A 22,196-nucleotide genomic window follows, 5' to 3' on the forward strand; every position below is an offset into this window, starting at 1 on the left:
TGTATGATGTGACTTGAGAATCTTCAAGGGCTTGGTAGTTCCACATACATCACACTGAACTGGCCCACTGTCTATGGCCTGCAGTTCCCCTGTACTGTTCATTCCCCTGAGTCATACATACCATCATGGGACTTTGTGGACTCTTGTAGATGGGGAGTTGGCAAGGAATCAAATGGCGGAAGTGAATTACTTACTTATCTAAATGGGAGAGTTTAAGCAGTAGGAGGCCCTAGAATTAGTACTTAGGCATAACTCACTTTATATTTATGAAAATAATCTGGGAGAAGAAATGGATAGTGAAGTTTCCTGAGTTGTGTATAGTGAAATGATAGTGTCGAGAAGATTGCTAAGTGCTCTCTAAATTGATTCCTCACTGCCCACCCCCTGCCACACACACACACACACACACACACACACACACACACACACACACAAGTTTATGAGGCTCAGTGTAGATTAGTGTGGAGTATAAAAATCTAATCTTTTGGGATTATGGGAGGAAAGGTGCCTAAGTGTTATTGTTTAGTGTTCCCTAAAAACATTAGCCCTTCTGACTGTTGAGGTAAAATAGTGCATATGAAATAATCTAGAGCTGTATAGAAAAATCAACCAAAAGGGTCAAGGAAGTGAAAAATGGGGACACTAGTCTAAGTAAAATAGATAATTATGATATGATAAAGAGCAGAAGAGGAATAAAACAGTTGCTTTTTATTCATTTGCACCCACTATGCAGTTTGTCTGAAAGTGACCCTGTCTCCTGTGAAGAAAATTATATAACCTTGAGTCATATTTTAATATGACAAGGAATATTGAGAAAAAATTTTGAGACTAGTTTAAATAAATGGTTATCATGAGTAATCTGTATAATTTCAGGAGATGTTCCAATGAAATAATTTTTTCTACTTCTGTTAAACTCAGACATTCTATTCACTACTGGTTGAAAGTCGTATGAGAAATTGATTTGAGTACCCTAAAAGATTAAATCTAAAAAATATACCTAAAGATTAGTGAATTATTTAAATCAGATGTATAAGGAATTACCCAAAACTGTAAGCTGCCATATTTTTATGTTTTTGGGTGTTGTGGTTAAATTATAATTGGTTATAATTAGCACTTCCGTGAACATTACATGTTTTACCTGCAGCTGAATGTCATTTAGGAAGAAATTTTTTTAATCTTTGAAACATCAGAAGAGATAAAATACTTTTTGATCTAGTATAGCTAAGTATCCCCTATCAGAATACATAAAGGATGAACACAGATTTTACAAGTTTTGATTCTAAAATCCAATATGTAAACTAAATAAATATTAAAAGTTGTGCTTATTCATATAACTCCCATACATTTCTGTTCAATATGGGTACTGGAATGATAAGATGTGCAATAAAAGTTAAAATATACTGAATACATACTATGGGACAGGCCATTTACTAAGTGCTTTATAAAGATTATCTCACTTATTTCTGTTACAATTCTCATTGTTTCCATGAGAGCACCAAAGGACTAAAGAAGTTGAATAACTTGACCAAGATCACACCTAGGGTTGGAACTGGAACTTAAAACCAGAGCTTAGTTTCAGACCTGCCATACCATGGTACATTCTTTTACTCCAAGTATTATTTAAGGCTATTTTGTATGCCATAAATTTGCTTTAGTCTCTAATTTTTAATGCAAAATTACTGGCATGGATCTGAAAACAAAAGATACTTCATTTTTACTCTCTTTAATATTGAGTTATAAGTATTACTGGTTCTTCTGATAGAAAAGCTTTCATCCCCACTCTTGGGAGCCATATCAAATTATTTAGGCACTTTATTTGGAGTTAGAGTTTGAAAAGGTTTTTGTTTGTTTGTTTTTGAGTTGATCTCACTCTGTAGCTCAGGCTGGAGTGCAGTGGCGCGATCTCAGCTCACTGCAGCCTCCGCTTCCCAGGTACAAGCCATTCTCCTGCCTCAGCCTCCAGAGTAGCTGGGATTACAGGTGCGCGCCACTGCACTTGACTAATTTTTTGTGTATTTAGTAGAGACAAGGTTTCACCATGTTGGCCAGCCTGGTCTTAAACTCCCAACCTCAGGTCATCCTCCCACCTCGGCCTCCCAAACTGCGCCTGGCCTGAAAAGTTTTTAAAGAATAAAACTCAAGTATTTTCTCATTTATCATCCGTTGGAGTTTAAGGTGATTTTATTTCTATCATGGAAAGAATAGCCACTTGGTCATGTATTGAGGAGTAATAAATGGTCCCTGATCAGCTCAGCGTTTTTTCCCCTCATATATTTCTGCTTTATGCCTGTACTAAAATAGTGTCTAGAGTGCCTACTTAACAGGAAAAGCATTAGCAGTAAAGAGTTTCTTCCGTCACATGCTGTCCCTTCTGCCTCCCCTCCGTCTTCCCACTCCCTTATTCCTTTTCCCTGTCACACACACATTTATTTTGGAATCTGAACTTTCCAAGATGAAAAGCAGTTTGCTTTCATTAAGTAGCATGATAATTCATGCCTGACTTGAAGTAAAGAAAAAAAAATAGTCAGGCGCAGTGGCTTACGCCTGTAATCCCAGCACTTTGGGAGGCCGAGGCGGGCGGATCACCTGAGGTTGGGAGTTCGAGACTAGCCTGATCAACATGGAGAAACCCCGTCTCTACTAAAAATACAAAATTAGCCGGGTGTGGTGGTGCACGCCTCTAGTCCCAGCTACTTGGGAGGCTGAGGCGGGAGAATTGCTTGAATCTGGGAGGCACAGGTTGTGGTGAGCCGAGATCGTGCCATTGCATTCCAGTCTGGGCAACAAGAGTGAAATTCTGTCTCAAAAAAAAAAAAGCGGGGGGTGAAGAAAAAGAAAAAAATATATTGCAGTGAATAAATTGAAAGTAACCAAAATATATAATTATTTGGACAAAATCTCCGGGCATGCAGTCTTAGGTGTCCTGTTGCTCACAGATTCATGAGAAGCAGTTGTTAGGTGAGCTGTCTGCCTCCCCGGCCCCTCCCCAGTTTGGGCATCTGTGTGCTTGTTTGCAATCAGAGTGCTGGTGACTTAGAAGTAATGCCACTGCTTAAGGTAAAAGTATCCCCTGAACATATCTTCAAGTTCCAGATACAGATATTTCAAAAGGAAAGAATCTAAGAGATAAGGAAGCTAGGTAAGATAGTCGAAATGTTCTGATCATAAGGTAAGATGCTTATATTTTGGACTGTTTAGTGGAGATCTTGTATTGTCTAGCTAACAGAGGTAATATCGTGACTCTGGAATACTGGTGATATACTCTTCTAGAGAAGTGAAAGTTAGGCAGTGGATTGACAGTCGTACAGTGTTTCTTTGAAAAACAGAAGTTAGGCAGTAATTTAAAAAAATAAAAACAAGACACGAACAAGAAGACTCCATTAGTCTGTCATCTGTTTGACCTTACTCAACACATACCAAAAACTTGTGGATGCTTGTTGTTTCTAACAGAAATCTTGGAGAAAACAAAGTCCAGTGTGACTCATCATTCCCTCACTGGGCATAGGCCCCTTCGGAACGTATTTGAATCAGATGTATAAGAAATTACCCAAAACTGTAAGCTGCCATGTTTTTATGGCATGTAATGGACATAGTGTGGACATTATATATTTTCTTAAATAGCTATAAATATTTTAAATTGGGATAGTATATAGTTAATAAGCTTAAAAAGATGGCTGCATTGCTTCATTATATCTAAGATGCAATTATGATACAGGTGATGAACACAGAACAAGGACTTTGAATTTTTCCCCCCACTCTGCCCCTTACAAGCTTTATGGTCATGGGCATGTCACAGTTCTGCTGGGACTTAGTTAGGTATTTGAATTATATTCTCATGTAGAAGAATTCAAGTCAGTTTTAAGTCTTTCACTAAGAGGAAGCTATTAGGTTGAATCCTATGAAGATGCTGGTTTTATATGCCAAAAATGATCCAATTTCTGTATTATGTAGAGGGTTTTGTTTTGTTTTTTTAATTCTTAGCCTGAACACCAACTGCCATGCACTCTCCTAAGAACAATCTAGGAGAGCCCATCAGCCAACTCATGGATTCACCTTAGGATGGGAGCACGGGGATGGAGGGGAAGGGAATTGCTGTTCCTTTCAATGACTGTAGTCTTGATGCCAGTGGTTATTTCCCACTTGTGTCATGACTTTGCTGCTTCTAGTAATAACTCTTTGCTGCTGCTTTGTTTAAAGTGAAAAACCCCTGGAATATAGATATATATAGATCAGAACAGCCAACTAGTGACCTGGTATAGCTGGTGTATGTTTTTTGGTTTTGAAAGGGTTTTCTGTTGGTTTGGTTTGGTATGGGAGAATTGCTCATTTAAAAAATTGAATTAGTTAGCAATGTTTGTTAAATGATTTCACAGAAAATTATAATTACCGACCGGGCAGAGTGGCTCACACCTGTATTCCCAGCACTTTGGGAGGCAAAGGTGGTTGGATCACCTGAGGTCAGGAGTTCAAGACCAGCCTGGCCAACATGGCAAAACCCTGTCTCTACCAAAAATACAAAAATTAGTTGGCCATGGTGGTGGGTGCCTGTAATCCCAGCTACTCGGGAGGCCGAGGCAGGAGAATCGCTTGAACCTGGGCTGCAGAGGTTGCAGGGAGCTGAGATCATGCCATTGTACTCTAGCCTGGGTGACAAGAGGGAAACTCCCTCTCAAAAAAAGGAAAGAAAATTGTAAATTCTTGACTGAGTATGGCGACTCATGCCTGTAATCCCAGCACTTTGGGAGATCCAGGTGGGCGGATCACTTGAGCTCAGGAGTTTGAGACCAGCCTGGGCAACATGGCAAAACCCTGCTATTACAAAAAGAAAAAATTACAAAAATTAGTCGGGCGTGGTGGCATGCACCTTTTGTCCCAGCCACTAGGGCAGCTGGGGCAGGAGGATCAAATGAGCACAGGAGGTTGAGGCTGCAGTGTGCCGTGATCGTACCACAGACCACTGCACTCTCCAACCTGGGCAACAGAACGAGACCCTGCCTAAAAAAATGTAAATAAATATAATATATATATATATATCTGCATTCTTAAATAATTAGAAGATCTGATAATAAATACTGTGCCTACATTCCTACAGAGTGATAACCAGCTAGAGCTGAGGACTTGCTACCCACCTGGGGTGGAGCATATTCTCTATTTTCTGGTTTGCTCTAGCCCCAACCTCTCTCTCTTACATCCTACTGCACTGGACAGGCCCCTGTAGACATTTGAGTTTGTGATTCTCTTACACCATCCAATAGACTTTCTGCAGTGGTAGAAGTGTATTGTATTTTTGTTGTCCAGTATGATAGCCACTAGCTACATGTGACAATTAAGCACTTGAAAGGTGGCTAGTGTCCTTGAGGAGGTGAATTCTTAATTTTTTATATTTTTAATTAATTTAAATAGACACATACAGCTAGCGGCTACCATACTGGACAGTTCAAGTCAACAATGGAGTATTTTCCTTTACTGGCTATTTCCTACAGAGTGAAAAGCAAGCCTTAATGCATTTTATGTGTATTCTCTTAAATGCTGAATCTAAATGTTAACGTATATTACTGTAAGCCTTATGATTTGAAAACCAAATAACCCTCTCTAATGAAATGGAGCCTGAGACTTTTCTTTTTTCCCCCTTATTTGTTTATTCAACACACTGGGTTTTACATGCCTGTTTTGGGCCCTAGGCATATGATCATGGTCCCTGTTTTCATGAAGCTTACAGATAATTAATAAATATTTCCAGAGATGCTTGCCCAAGTCATTTAATATTTACTATCTGCAATCCCTTCAGTAGCCCTGCCAGATAAGGATATAATACATTTACTTGTTAATTCAAAGCCCTAAAATTTCCTCATTGCCACTTAGATTCACATTCTAATAGATTGATGTATACTTACTATTGCAGTCCTCTGAAAAACAGCTTACTGCCAGAATATTGAAACTTCCTATAAAGGTGCTGTTTTAAAACTAGGCTTCTTCATAACTTTTTCATATTCGTAAATCAGCTTAGCCCTCACCCTATTACTTCACCTGGCCTTTCTCCCCGCCTTCTGTCTGCCTTCTTCCAAGCTGCGCCTTCTGCTGGAACTACTTTTTTTTTTTTTAAACTGACTTTGGGCCAAGTGTGTTTGCTCTCACTCCAGGGCAGTCTCAGCACTCTACTGCTCTTCCTGCTTCTTGCCATGAAAACTTTTTTCTTCCTTCACCCTGCAAATATCAGCCTCCATCTCCCCCTTTCAAAAATGAAATACATATGTTTAGAAAATACACTTTCTTTTGTAGAACCTATCCTTTAAAAAATAACAAATTGCAATCAGATGCACAAAAGATAGATGAATGCTGAAGTGATATATTTTTGTTTTTAAATGACTTTTACATTGACAGTTGCTGGTGGAAACATTTGTTGTTTAGGGTTTTTGTAGTTGTTTAATTCCGTTGATAATGAAATTAGCAAGGCAGTATTAGGGCTTTTGCTTAGATATGAAAATAGTCCACATGTATAAAATTAGGCAGAATTATGGTATTTGTTAATATGGGACTCGGCCTTTTTCTTTGTGATCTAATTGTCTAACAAAGGTGTCATTTATCCATTTGCTTAAAGAATATTTATGGAGTTGCTATTATATGAGAAATGCTGTACTTACAAATGAGATAAATGGAAGATTTATTGGCTGAAACTTACAGATTTCTCTTCCAAATCTGCCAGCAGTTTAGGTTGAGAGTTTGGCCTTTTTTCATGTAGTTAGGTCTTACCAGTGTTCGTCCTATAAAATATTTGGAGGATGTATATGCTACTATTATTTTTATTACATGGATTTTATGTTTTCAGAATATACAAAATAATTTGCAAATTAAATTCTCAGTATAGTACATAACTTTTCACAAAATGTAAGAATGAAGTACAGTTGTTTCTTGGTATCCCCAGGGGATTGATTCCAGGACACCCTCAGATACCAAAATTCTCGGATGCTCAAGTCCCTTATATAAAATCATGTTGTATTTGCATATAACCTACCTGCATCCTTCTGTGTACTTTAAATCAGGGGTCCCCAACGCCTGGGCTGTATACTGGTCCATGCCTGTTAGGAACCAGGCCACACAGGAGGAGTGAGCAGGGGCAAGCGAGCATTACTGCCTGAGCTCCAGCTCTTTTCTGATCAGCAGTGGCATTAGATTCTCAAAGGAGCATGAGCCCTTCTGTAAACTGCACATGCGAGAGATCTAGGTTGCATGCTCCTTATGGGAAGGAATCTAACTAATGTCTGATGATCTGGAATGGAACAGTTTCATCCCAAAACCATCTGCCACACCCTCCACACTGTCGGTGGAAAAATTGTCTTCCACAAAACCAGTCCCTGGTGCCATAAAGGTTGGGACCGATATGTTAAATCATCTCTTGATTACTTACAATACCTAACACAATGTAAATGCTGTGTAAGTAGTGGTTATACTGGTTTTTTTTTTTTAATTCATTTTGTTTTATTGTTGTTTTTGGGGGGTTTTGTTTGTTTTTTGAGACGGAGTCTTGCTTTGTCACCCAGGCTGGAGTGCAGTTACACAGCCTCCACCTCCTGGCTTCAAACGATTCTCCTGCCTCAGCCTCCTGAGTAGCTGGGATTACAGGCAGCTGCCAACACACCTGCCTAATTTTTGTATTTTTAATAGAGACACAGTTTCACCATGTTGGCCAGGCTGGTCTCAGACTCCTGACCTCAAGTGATCCGCCAGCCTTGGCCTCCCAAAGTGCTGGGATTATAGGCGTGAGCCACTGTGCCCAGCCAGTTTCTTGGTTTTTTTAACAAATATTTTCTATCCACAGTTTGTTGAATCTGCAAGTGCCCAGTGTGCAGATACAGTGGCCCAACTGTAATTTTGACAAGGGTAATTATAACCATGGTTATGTCCCAATGACTTAGTGACATTCACTTACTAGGAATCTTTTTTTCAGTGTGTAAAGGAGAATGTGCTCTTCCTGTGTGTGTGTATAGAATTGTGTTAGTTGTAGGAAGGCTGATGACTGTCAAGGAGAAATTACTTTGAACTAAGTTCCATGAGATTTTAATTCGAGATTTTATTCTGTTACACGGCCTTTTTGGGACCATATAGAGTTAGGATTAATTGCATGAACCCTAGATTGAAAAGAGAAAAATCCGATTTTGTTTTGTTTTTGCTTACTATGAGGAAAAAATGATATTGAGATGATATAGGAAAAGTTCTTACCACAGTTTCCAGCACACAGTAAGTGTTCTTTATATGTGTTATTTTTGTTACAGTTGTCATTTTATTCGTGTTCTATTTCTATGCTAGGTAGCCCTTGAGCTTTATTTTTTTGATGGGAAAAAAATATGAGTTAAAACTTATTCTTTAGATAGTAATAATAGAAAGACTAGTAATTCAAGAAGTTGATCTTGACTGTTTCCTTATAGTAGTAACAAAGCTATTTAATTTTATATAACCAAGGTTATACAATGATAGTCATTGTTAGTCATTATTTCTGTCTCTTTTTTTGAGACAGAGTCTCACTCTGTTGCCCAGGCTAGAGTGCAGAGGCGCAATCTTGTCTCACTGCAACCTCTGCCTCCTGGGTTCAAGCGATTCTCCTGCCTCGGCCTCCCGAGTAGCTGGGATTACAGATGTGAGCCACCATGCCTGGCTAATTTTTTGTATTTTTAGTAGAGATGGAGTTTCATCATGTTGGCCAGGCTGGTCTTGAGCTCCTGACCTCAAGTGATTCGGCCTCCCAAAATGCTGGGATTACAGGCATGAGCCACTGTATTTCTTGTCCGGAGAAAAGAGTTACTCTTGAAGCTTTGTACATCAGATGTTTGCATCTATTTTAATGTAAGTGTGAGGCGGAAAGAGAAACTGATATCTTTATGTAAAACATTAAGAATTCAAAATAGAAGGTGGTAGTTTTTCTTCTCTTATTTTCAACTGGAATAGTTTTTCTACATCTGAAAATGGAGCATGTAATTTACAAATTTTCTAGTAAAATATGGTGAGTCCCATAGGAAACAGTTTTACAGTGATGTAGTCTGTCTACCCTGCTTAAGTTATAGTTGCTGAGGCCAGAAATCTGAGCCCAGTTATTCTTTTTTTAAAAAAAAATTTTGTTTTTAATTTTTAGTAGGTTTTTGAGGAACAGGTGGTGTTTGGTTACATGAGTAATTTCCTTAGTGGTGCTTTGTGAGATTCTGATGCACCCATCACCCAAATAGTGTACACTGTACCCAATGTATAAGCTTTTATGCCTCATCCCCCCTTTCCTTCTTGGCTGGGCATGGTGACTCACACTGGTAATCCTAGCTCTTTGGGAGGCTAAGGCGGGCAGATCACTTGAGGACAGGAGTTCGAGACCAGCCTGACGAACATGGCGAAACCCTGTCTCTACTAAAAATACAAAACAAACAAACAAACAAACAAAAAACAGGTGTGGTGGTGCATGCCTGTAATCCCAAGAATCGCTTTAACCTGGGAGGCAGAGGCTGTGGTGAGCTGGTATCACGCCACTGCACTCCAGCCTGGGCAGCAGAGAGAGACCCTATCTCAAATTAAATTAAGCTTCCTGAATATAAGCTATTCTGTTAGACAGATACCTGGCTTTTTTGTTGGTTTGTTTTGTTTTTGAGATGGAGTCTCTGTCACCCAGGCTGAAGTGCAGTGGTGTGATCTCAGCTCACTGCAATCTCCGCCTCCTGGCTTCAAGCAATTCTCCTGCCTAAGCCTCCCAAGTAGCTGGAGCTACAGGCGCCCACCACCACACCGAGCTAATTTTTTGTATTTTTAGTGGAGATGGAGTTTCACCATGTTAGCTAGGATGGTCTTGATCTCCTGACCTCGTGATCCACCTGCCTCAGCTTCCCAAAGTGCTGGGATTACAGGCATGAGCCACCGCGCCCAGCCACCTGTATCCTGTATTTTATTTTTTCCCAAGTATTTTAGTGTTTTTGATGTTATAACTCAGGCAAATAATTTAGGGACTACTTTCATACTTCACCAACTTGAATTTCCAAGAATACCATTCTAAAGTTCCCTAAAATTAAAATTGCAGTTTTTGTTGTTGTTGTTGTCTGTTTTTGAGATGGAGTCTCGCTCCGTTGCTCAGGCATGAGTGCACTGGTGAGATCTCAGCTCACCACAACCTCCTCCTCCTGGGTTCAAGCGATTCTCCTGCCTCAGCCTCCCAAGTAGCTGTGATTACAGGCATGCACCACCACACCCAGCTAATTTTTGTATTTGTAATGGAGACGGGGTTTCATCATGTTGGCCAGGCTGGTCTCGAACTTCTGACCTCGTGATCCACCCACCTCAGCCTCCCAAAGTGCTGGGATTACAGGCGTGAGCCACTGTGCCAGGCCTGATTTTTTTTAAATAAATGGAGTTTTATTTCATTAGAATGAATTCGAGTTCAAGCTTGACTAAATTTGTTACTTGATAATAGTCTTGCTTTGTGACAAATAGATATGCATGATTTATGACTAGCATAGCAATTATTTTATAAATGTACTGTATGTTTCCAAGCACTTTCTCTATGTCTGTGGGGAATACCAGAAGACATGGTTAGTCCTGGCATTTGAAGAATATATGTATTTATATTCTGAATTTGCACCAAGTTTTTTTTGTTTTTTGTTTTTTTGAGACAGAATTTTGCTCTTGTCGCCCAGGCTGGAGTGCAGTGGCACGATCTCGGCTCACTGCAACCTCTGCCTCCTGGGTTCAAGTGATTCTCTTGCCTCAGTCTCCTGAGTTGCTGGGATTACAGGCACCTGCCACCACGCCCAGCTCATTTTTTTGTATTTTTGGGAGAGACTGGGTTTCACCATGTTGGCCAGGCTGGTCTTGAACTCCTGACCTCAGGCGATCTGCCTGTCTCTGCCTCCTAAAGTGCTAGGATTACAGGCGTGAACCATCACTCCCAGCCAGCACCAAGTATTTTTTTTATGGTTTACAAAATAAAGTAAAACGTAGCCTGGCTGTATCTAAGTGATCGGCCATTATTTTTCTATTTCTGTTCCTTGAAAACAACAATGTATTTTTAAATTTTCTGAAAAAGTGGAGACTCATTTTTTAAAATGGTCAGGGTAGCCTTTTAGCTCGCTCCCAGGTCAGACTAATACCTCTCTATGTAGTTTGTTGTTCTGTTTTACAAACCACGTATTTCCAAATTATATTATTTTGTACAAACCTAGATAAACCTTACCTTGACTTTGAAAGCATATTGAGGTCGGTAATGTTTAATTTAGTATACTGTTCAGTGATGATATGGAGTTGCCAATTGTTCTTGACACTTCATGAGCTAGTGTTAAATGAATTATTTAGTGTTAAGTAAAGACCCCTGCTAAATTATTTTAAATGATTCAAAGTGAGTTAAAGTACTTTAAGATTTAGTACTTTATTATATTTTCAGTTCATGCATTAACCTTTTTAGTTTTGAATCATAAGATGTCCTCTTTTAATTAAAACCCTTGTGGTTTCCTTTTAAATGTATAATAGAACAGTTAAATTTTTTAAATGAGTTGTTTTTTAAAAAAAATCAGTCTTTTCCTTTATGTAAAAGGTTAAATGCTTTGAGGATAAAAACTACATGATACTGTATGAGTGATGAAATTGGCTTTTAGAATTGTTGAATTAAAATTGAAAGTATGCTACATAAACCTGAGTCTGGATGCAGTGGCTACAAATAAATTCAAGTGTGAGAGTGTGACCAGAATAAGCTACCGTTTATAAAGAAGCACTTCACTAAACAAACTGAAACCCTGAGGAAATTTCAAATTGTGAAGTAATGGGAACAATCATTTAATATGGAAGGAAGGAGCTAGTGCATGCCTCCTTCCTTGAATGTCTCATAAGATCAAATCGTGGAGATGACTGAAACAGGGAAGATAATTTAGTGGCAACATAACAGATTACCAGTTAGAGAGGCCAGACCCCTGAGAGCTGATTGCATTAGAGGGAGATGGGGCTAAGATTAGGACACAGGTATGTTCAGAAACAGACTGACACTTAGCTGTGTTTCCCACCACTTCCACCCCCCACAAAGTTAACACATTTAGCCGTCCTGACGCTTTGTAAACATTCCTGTATCTGTCTTCAATCATTTTTCTCTCTCTGAAGGGTTATCTCTTAGAAGCTTTGACATAACTTTCCTCGGAGGAATCATTTCCACCTAATCTTTTTGTCTTATCTCTTCTTTTTTGTTTTTCTTTTTTTGAGACAGAGTCTCACTCTAGTGTCGCCCAGGCTGGAGTGCAGTGGCACGATGTTGGCTCACTGCAACCTCCGCCTTCTGGGTTCAAGCGATTCTAATGCCTCAGCCTCCTGACTAGCTGGGATTACCGGCATGCACCACCATGTCCAGCTCATTTTTGTATTATTAATAGAGACGGGGTTTCACTGTGTTGCCCAGGCTGGTCTTGAACTCCTGACCTCAAGTAATCTGCCTGCCTCCACCTCCCAAATTACAGGTGTGAGCCACCACGCCCAGCCCGCCTTACCTCTTATAAGCATGAGCAGCTCTGCTCCAGTTTACCCTCAAAATGCACACATTGGGATTAGTATTTTCTTGTTATCAGTATGCAGTCAGTTGTCCTGCCATCCCTCCATCACCCTTGTTCATCTTCAGTGCTGCAGTTAATTATAGTATTAAATGCTTGTCTTCCACTAGAGCAAGTCTTTACTGCTGTGTCTCCAACCTCTAACCCAGCACCTGGCAGAAGTGGGTACCCAGTAAACACTTGCTGGATGATTGACAGCAAGAGGCTCCTTCCAGAGTCTGGCTGTGGCACAGCTGCAGCCAGAGGCAGGTACAGGATAATGGTAGGGAGAACTGGAAAGATACGCGGGGACTAGATCCCAGAGAGTCTTAAAGTCCTAGGAAGGAACTTGTGCTGCACCCTGAGAATAGTAAGAGGCCATCAAAGAATCATAAATCTAAATCCATCCTTGGGTCGCACATCTCCCTTCTAGACTCTAGCTAGTTGATTTCTCAGTCTTAGCAAGAAACTTGAATCCATGTCCATAGAAACTCGATGTGGCACATGAAAAACAAAGTATAATTGTAAGTATTATTTATGGTTACATATCCAGTAAGTTTCTAAAGACACTTCCAGAGAACTTTTTGTACTTTATAAAGTAAGCCATCTTATGTATTTAAAGGATAAGTACGGATTTATAAATAACTGGAATAATTTAAATATTTATATTTCCATACAGAAATGAGTATACTGAATTTGGGGATCATGGTAAAAACAAAACCTATGACATTTTTAGATTTCAAATTGAAAAGGCAGTTGGTAGATATCTTATATCTTCTCAGCAGTTTGATAGTATATACCTGAAAATAAGCAGAAGTAAATACAGAATTATCTTCATCCAAGGAATTAAATAATAGGAACGTTATATAAGCAAGCACCTTTTATACTTAATTCTGCTTTTGAAGGAATTTAAAATGGAAATGTTTTTAGTTTCTGTTTTATTGATCCAAAGAATTTAAAGCCCCATTCAAATAAAATAATACATAGTGTTAAACTCGTGTTATTTTTTAATAGCCAGCATTTTTGTGGTTTTCAAATGAACCATCCAAGAAATTATAGTATTTCTTCTCTTTTTAAGAAAGTGTACTTCTTGCCGGGCGCGGTGGCTCACGCCTGTAATCCCAGCACTTTGGGAGGCCGAGGCAGGCGGATCACAAGGTCAGGAGATCGAGACCACGGTGAAACCCCGTCTCTACTAAAAATACAAAAAAAAAAAAAAATTAGCCGGGCGCGGTTGTGGGCGCCTGTAGTCCCAGCTACTCGGGAGGCTGAGGCAGGAGAATGGCATGAACCCGGGAGGCGGAGCTTGCAGTGAGCCGAGATCGCGCCACTGCACTCCAGCCTGGGCGACAGAGCGAGACTCCGTCTCAAAAAAAAAAAAAAGAAAAAAAAAGAAAGTGTACTTCTTCGGGTTATAAAAGTAATAGATACTTATTGCAGAACATTTAGAAAACAAAATGCATCCAGTCTGATCTCTTCCTTCTCATCTTTCATGTTAGTTTCACCATTTAAAAAAAAAAAAAAAAAAAAACTGCCTTTTTTTTTTTAATTAAAGGCAATTTTCTAACATGGTTTTCAATTTTTTTTGCTGTAACCATTGCATCTCACTGGTTCCTGTTGGATTCATTTTCCTTCTTACTGAAATAAATTCTTGAGTAGTTTCTCAATGAGGATCTATAAATAATAAACATAAGCTTTTGTCCAAAAATGCTTATGTTTTACACTTACCCTTCAATTATAATTTAACTAGATATGTTATGCAGTTTTCTTAAATATATTACAATCTTGTATTTTGATATCTTGCTGATGAGTTTAAAAGGTACAGTGATAACTTTTGCATCATTAAAAATAGTTGGCTTAGAAAGCTGTACTTTTCCTTCCTTAAAACAGTTTTTTAAATTTACTGTGCTGATATATGAAGTGAATTAATTTTCTAAATAAGTAAATGATTATGAGTCTTTCTATACTTAACATAAAACAAAATATCCTAAGATTGCTACTTAAATATACATGTACTAGTCAACTACTATGTTTTATAATATACTATATATGGTGGCATATATTTTCAAAAGCAGTGTTTTGAGTTATATTTTATTTCCTGAGATACGGTCTCACTCTGTTGCCCAGGCTGGAGTGCAGTGACACAATCACAGCTCACTGTGGCCTCGACCTCCCAGACTCAAGTGATCCTACCACCTCAGCCTCCTGAGTAGCTAGGACTACAGGCACTGTGCCTGGCTAATTGTTTTTTCTTAATTTTTTGTAGAGACAGGATCCATTTAGATGGTGTCCTGCAGCAGTTCTAGAGCAGTGCTGTCTAGTAGATGTTTCTGTGATGATAAAAATGTTCTCTATCTGTGCTGTTCAGTAAACCTTGAGTGTTGATATATTCTCTTTTTATTTGCTTTTATCTTTTATCAGCTGAGTAGACATTTTGAATTAATAACTTGATTGATTTTATACTATGTAATTTAAGATGATTTATTTTTACATGAAGATCTTTTTCCCCCAGAAATTTGAGGCTGATAAGCTTCTTGGTTTTAGTGGTTAAGATTTGCCTATATAGGCTGGGCGCGGTGGCTCAAGCCTGTAATCCCAGCACTTTGGGAGGCCGAGGCGGGCAGATCACAGGGTCAGGAGATCGAGACCATCCTGGCTAACCCGGTGAAACCCCGTCTCTACTAAAAAATACAAAAAACTAGCTGGGCGAGGTGGCGGGCGCCTATAGTCCCAGCTACTTGGGAGGCTGAGGCAGGAGAATGGCGTAAACCTGGGAGGTGGAGCTTGCAGTGAGCTGAGATCCGGCCACTGCACTCCAGGCTGGGCGACAGAGCGAGACTCCGTCTCAAAAAAAAAAAAAAAAAAAAAAAGATTTGCCTATATAATAAGCAGGTGAAAAGTACATTCTGGCATTGTAATAGTTTGTATGTTTAGCTTAGGTACTGGTTTCTACATTATAGTCACATATATTCAGTGCATTTTTAAAGTATTAATGCTAGTATATCCTCTGAGGTTACCTTTTTATATATTAGTTGTCATTGAATAAGAAGAATTATAGAAATAATAACTTCATATTTCACTCTGCTAAACAAGAGTGTTAATAATGCCTTATATTATTTTTCAGATTGCAAATAGAAGAGTCTTCCAAACCTGTGAGGCTATCACAACAGCTGGAAAAAGTTGTAACAACCAATTACAAACCTGTTGCTAATCATCAATACAATGTAAGCCTTCTGCTTGTCTCTCTTCATTCTTTTATATCTTCGTTCTTTTCTGTATCATAGAGTCTTAGGTTTTCAAAGAACCTGAGCATTTATGCACCTTGCCATCAGGTGCTCAAAATACAGTATCTGATCTGGACTTAGTAAGGAATGTAACTGCTAAAAGTATAGAAAAGATATTCACTCTACATTGCAAGTTATATAATGGCAAAGAGAAGGCGACCACTGTCCAAACTGCCCTTGATAAGTTTTTACAAAGAAATAAAACACTTCAATTCTCAATGTTGCTAATGTTTTAAATTACAATGTACTAAATAAATATTAGTTTTACTATTTTTAAAAATTATTCTATACCTTTGTGATGAACCATAGGAAAGTTTTTAATGTGTTAACAAAAATTTTTACAGGTCATGGAACAGTGGTAATTTTTCTCCTCGATTATTAAGATCACTTTGCCTGGTTTCAGCTTTCACAGGCATTTTAATGGTCTCATACCACCATGCGAAGTGAGGACTATCTGTACAGTAGTACTCCCTTATCCACAGTTTCACTTAATGCAGATTCAGTGACCCACAGTCAACTATAGTCAAAAATTTTGAATGGAAAATTCCAGATATAAGCAATTCATAAGTTGTAAATTGTGCAACCTTCTGAGTAGTATGATGAAAACTAGCACCATCTTGCTCCATCCCATCCATGATGTGAGTCATTCCTTTGTCCAGTATATCCACATTGTATATGCTACCCACCCATTAGTCACTTAGTAACCCTCTTGGTTAACAGATTGATCGACACATGATGAAAAGAAAGAAGGAGAGTGAGTACAGAACACCAAGATATTTTGAGAGAGTGAGAGAGAGAGACCACATTCACAGACTGTTACTACAGTATATGGTTATTGCTATTCTATTTTATTATGGGTTATTTTTGTTAATCTCTTACTGTGCCTAATTTATAAATTAAACTTTATCATGGATATGTATGTATAGAAAAAAACATAATATATAGAGTTTGGTACTATCTGCAATTTCAGGCATCAAGTGGGGAAGGGAGGTGTCTTGCAACGTATCTCCTGCCAATAAGGGGAAAGTATTGTATATTTATATTTCAAGACATTTTTTATTGTTGTGTATCTTATATATACTATATATATTATACAATATACACATTTGTTGCATACATATTATGTATACTTTGTGCCAGGTATTGGTCTGAGTGCTTCATAAGTGATCACATTTAATCTTCATTCCAACCCTATGAAGAAACTACAACAGATAAGGTAACAGGCAGAGAGACTGATTTACTTGAGGTGGCACAGCCAGTAATTGATCAGTCCAGGTGTTGAACTCAGGCAGTCTAGCTTAGGAGCCATACTGTTAACCACTGTGTATGTTGCTGCTGCTGATTAGCAGTTGCTAAAAGGGCTAAGGGTTTTGGGTTTTGAAATATCTGTAATGTAGTAAGTGTGATGGTTTCCTGAAAATAAAATACCCAAGTTAAGTCAAATAGCAATTAACAGCTGGAATTTTATGTCCCACTTTGTTGTTAAGGATTACCTTTGATACTGAGTTTAGGAAAAAAATTTTCTTTAAGACTAGCCTTGGCGGGGGACGGTGGCTCACACCTGTAATCCCAGCACTTTGGGAGGCCGAGGCAGGCGAATCACCTGAGGGTCAGGAGTTCAAGACCAGCCTGGCCAACATAGTGAAACTCCGTCTCTACTAAAAAGACAAAAATTAGCCAAGAGTAGTGGCAGGCACCTGTAATTCCAGCCACTCGGGAGGCTGAGGCAGGAGAATCGCCTGAACCCAGGAGGCAGAGGTTGCAGTGAGCCGAGATCACACCACTGCACTCCAGCCTGGGGGACAAGAGTGAGACTTCATCTCAAAAAAAAAAAAAAAAAAAAAGACTAGCCTTTAGTATCAACATTTATTAAGTGACACAGGATAGTATCTACCAAACTACTACTTTATGAAATTAGAGTGATTGTTTTATATGAAAGTACCAAATGCCAATGCCACTAGGGCTAAGTAGATATCTTAAATGAGTGGAACAATGACATTTAAGAAAGTCAATAATAGAGACTATGTGAACTGGAGTCCACATGACCTGTATAAATACATTCACATTTTGAAATTGCTACACTATGTGAGTTAAACAAATCAGGTAAAAGTTCAGCTGCATCCAGCCAAGCTTCCATTTTACAGCCTCTGGTTATGCTTTAGGAGGAAAGTAAACTAAAGGACAGGTAAGGTATCAGATGATCCAGAAGAGGTATTTTTCTGTTGTTTTCTGACTTAGACAAATAGATAAAAGTCCACATCTTTGTCCTCTTCCATTCTAGTCTTTTCTACTCTTGGATGGGAATACATGCAGTTTTCTGGAGCTACGTGCAAATAGAGATTCTGTTCTATTTTGTAAAACAGTATAGATCTTAGTTGTTTTTGCCTTTCTTCCTCATTGGTGTGCTGCTTCTGTAGCTCCTGACTCAGCTTTTTTGTCCTTTTATGGGCCAGGCTTCTCTGTGGTTTCTGCTCTTGTGTATGTTTTTATTACAGTGAGTACAAGAAAGACCACACTTTCATAGACTATAAAGAGTTATTACCTTTCTAGAGGGAAGTTTGGTAGTTTATGTCAAATGCACTATAAAAGGATATATCCTTTGACCTAGCAGTTTTGTCTAGGAATTTATTATAGTGACACCAGTGCCCAAATATATATACAATAATGTTTCTCTCTATTGTTTAAGATAGGAAAAGATTGGAAACAAATGTCCCAAACTGGGGAATGATTAAATATTTTAAGTCATTATTTTTGGATGGTAGGATCTACAGTGATTTTATCCTAATTTTCTTTTTTATAAAATCTTTTCCAATTGTTGGAATTGTCACAGTGAGCACATATTGCCTGAATTGTTGGTAAGCAATAAAGTTATGTTGGGAAGGGGAAGATTGGAAAGGAAAGAAAGCCAGGGAAGAATAGCTAGCCATGATAGTACCCTACCGTTGTCTAAGACTTACCTTCTTTAAACAACAAGTACTTTTTAAATATCTGCTTCGTGCCTGAGATACATACCCCTGGTGAATAAAGTAAGTAGAAACATGTTACATTGTGAACTCCTTATTATATAAAGCTATAGCACCCTCTATAAAGATAATTAACATTAAGTGACATTTTAGTTCAAGATATCAACCTTTGTTAAGGTTGTCATAGTGAAAATAAGTCATTATAGTAATGAGTCTTTAAGATTTTTACATACAGAGATTGACTATAATCTACCACATTGCATTTGAATGTTTAATCACTATTTTTTTTGGGAGTAAACCAGGATGGGCACCTGCATAGCTTTAAAAAACATATTCAGTGTTGTAGTGTAATACCAACTATAGAAAGAATATAACATTTTTGTTATTTATTAGAAGAGGACATTGACTTTTAAAGATTGAGAAACATAAGTGAACACAGCAAGAATGATTTAGAGGAAACATAATAAAGACTTTTAATAAAAAATTTTAACTCGGCCGGGCGCGGTGGCTCAAGCCTGTAATCCCAGCACTTTGGGAGGCCGAGACGGGCGGATCACGAGGTCAGGAGATCGAGACCATCCTGGCTAACACAATGAAACCCCGTCTCCACTAAAAATACAAAAAAATTAGCCGGGCGTGGTGGCGGCGCCTGTAGTCCCAGCTACTCGGGAGGCTGAGGCAGGAGAATGGCGGGAACCCGGGAGGCGGAGCTTGCAGTGAGCCGAGATCGCGCCACTGCACTCCAGCCTGGGCGACAGAGCGAGACTCCGCCTAAAAAAAAAAAAAAAAAAATTTTAACTCAATATAATGTTGAAATGTTTTGAAAGTCTTGCCAGATAAAGCTATATAAACGTGAAGCTCAGTGTTTCATTTTAACAGTTGAGCTTCTTTGAATGCAATTTTCAGAATAAAAATATTTTTAAAAATTGTACAAAAAAGTGAAAGAGGGACTGGGAAATTGCATATGTATTTGCAAAACGATGTTCCTACGTTTGGTCAGAAAGAAACCTTGCATTTATCCACAGCTTTTCACCCACCTATGGCACATAGGTGAATTTACCTGTATATATGTAGAGAAAATATCCAATTTTGTTCTTGGAGCTATTCTAAGAATTAAATTCAGATTTATCTTTTTAGTTCACAAACTATCTGGGTATAGTATCTGTCATACTTGTCATTCAGAAACCATCTACTGAGCCAAAAAGAATTATATGATTATTTTTATCTCTTAGAATACTCCATTGAAATCGCACCCCTGAAAACCATCTTCTTACTAGGATATGACATGTCAGTTTTTTTCCCTAAGTGGCATTTCCTGTACCTTAAATCTTCATTAAGTGTCTGAAATTTGAATCAGTTCATGTAGGTCAGCATTTTCCACAGTAAATATTTTGTAACATTAACTAGGTGAGAAAGTCATGTAAAAAGGATTCTGTGTTTAAAGAACTTGTAGTTTCTGATTATATCCTCCTCTTAAATTGACATTTCACTTTAATATACTCAAGATAGGGAGCTTTAGGAATTTGTTTAATCCTGCATTTATAAACATTTGAACATCAAATTTCCCCCATTCTTTGAAGTAGTGAAAACAGACAGTGGGAAAAAATGGAGATGTCAAAGAATGGTTTACTAGAGGGCCCACTGGGTGAGGGGGAAGATTATTTATATTATTATAAAACATATTTATTATATTATAACTTATATTTATCTTGTTTGGCACCTTATAAAAGAAAGAAATTGAGCTTTAGAAATACTATGTAGATTGACCCTGGCATCTTTTTGCAGCCCATGTGCTAATCGGTCATTTTTCAGCAGAAGAGTGGAAATGGGACAGGACAGAGGGGTTGAGCGTTGTGCCTTCATGTTTTCATTTGCTTTTAGCTTTTTAGCATTGGTGCTCAATTCAGAGGTTTACAGATTATAGTATCTATTATTAACTAAACTCAGTCTCAATAAATGAACAAATGGCTTTAAAAGATTTCTGCAGAGAAACTGTCAATTAGAGATAATACTAATAAACCAAACATGTGAACAAGAAAGTGAAAAAACTGAACTTCTCTTGCTTCTAAAAATGGTTTATCAGCCAATCTTTGAGGTGACAAACAGTGATGACGTAATCAGATCTGAAAAGAACTTGGCCCTTCCAAAAAGGAAATTATCAGTATCATTTTAAATATGGCTTGTCATGCCCTGTCTTTAATGATGACTCAGTTAGTGTCTATGGTGGAATCAAAAACAACTCTAGATATTCCAAGCAGAAAAGAATGTAATGTAGGGAGCTGGTTACAAATGATTTATGAATATCAAATGGATGGGCTGAAGTTGCAAAAGGGAGAAGAGATCAGGAAGCTGCTGCGGAGGTGCTCCTGCAATACAAAAAAGAGAAGAAAAATCTCCCTCCCTCCCAATTTCATTCTATTGGCAGAACCCCAGCTGGAAACCCTCTAGCAAGGGAATCTTGGAAATGTAGCCTGCAGATCTCCTGCCGCCCTGCCCTTAACACCAAGGCTAGAGCTGAAGACTTGTTGCAAAATAACTGGCGAAGTGACCCTTGACCTTTGTGGGTGTTGTACCTTGTTATATTAGCTATTGCTGATACAAAGCTATCGCAGTGTGCAGTGCATTTAAAAACTAAGCACACAGAACATGAAGACAAATCATGATATTTTGAGAGCAAAACGTAAAGGTATTTTGTAGTTTTGACAAAACTTACTCTTAAAATTATGTACATTCTTTCATCCCCTGAAAATATTTTATCTTGTGTATGCTTCTAGTGTCTATTTATAAATATAGTAGGTACATTTGTCCAGTTTATAAAGAGATATATACGTAGTTCATGCTTTAAGTTTTTTGCTCACAGAGGTGTATAATCAAAGTATAGAGTCAGCTGATGCGTAAGGTTCTTTGCAACTCCCTCCAACTTTGATTCCAAGTAAGGGTGACTCTGTATGTGTGTTCTGGTTGACTTTGTGAACATCGTATCTAGCCTATGTAAATTTCATAGCATTCTTTTATGTATTCCATGGCCTCTTATAACCTTTCTCATAAGGAATTCCTTCTCTTCTCATAAGGAATCATGTCCTCTGTTGTCTAGACATTTGTTTTCAATGTTGCTGTATGCTAGAATCACCTGGGAAGCTTTTAAAGCAGAAAAATAGGCCAGGTGCAGTGGCTCATGCCTGTAATCCCAGCATTAGGGAGGCCGAGGCAGGTGGATTACCTGAGGGCGTAAGTTCGAGACCAGCCTGACCAACCTGGTGAAACCCCATGTCTACTAAAACTACAAAATTAGCCGGGTATGGTGGCACATGCCTATAATCCCAGCTACTTGGGAGGCTGAGGCAGGAGAATTGCTTGAACCCAGGAGGCGGAGGTTGCAGTGAGCCAAGGTCGCGCCTCTGCACTCCAGCCTGGACAAC

The 22,196-nt window shown here is 38.5% G+C and overlaps 1 protein-coding gene across 1 annotated transcript in view; it reads left to right on the forward strand.

Moving 5' to 3' along the window:
- The window catches only part of GTF2F2 (general transcription factor IIF subunit 2), a 169,060-nt gene that overhangs the window by 121,021 nt on the left and 25,843 nt on the right, over positions 1–22,196 (forward strand). The window contains exon 6 of the mRNA XM_005585779.4: positions 15,655–15,754. Within this exon, the coding sequence (XP_005585836.1) occupies positions 15,655–15,754 (100 nt within the window). The remainder of the gene's footprint in view (positions 1–15,654; positions 15,755–22,196) is intronic.

This window comes from Macaca fascicularis, chromosome 17 (genome assembly GCF_037993035.2).
Source record: "Macaca fascicularis isolate 582-1 chromosome 17, T2T-MFA8v1.1".
Classification (NCBI taxonomy): Eukaryota; Metazoa; Chordata; class Mammalia; order Primates; family Cercopithecidae; genus Macaca; species Macaca fascicularis.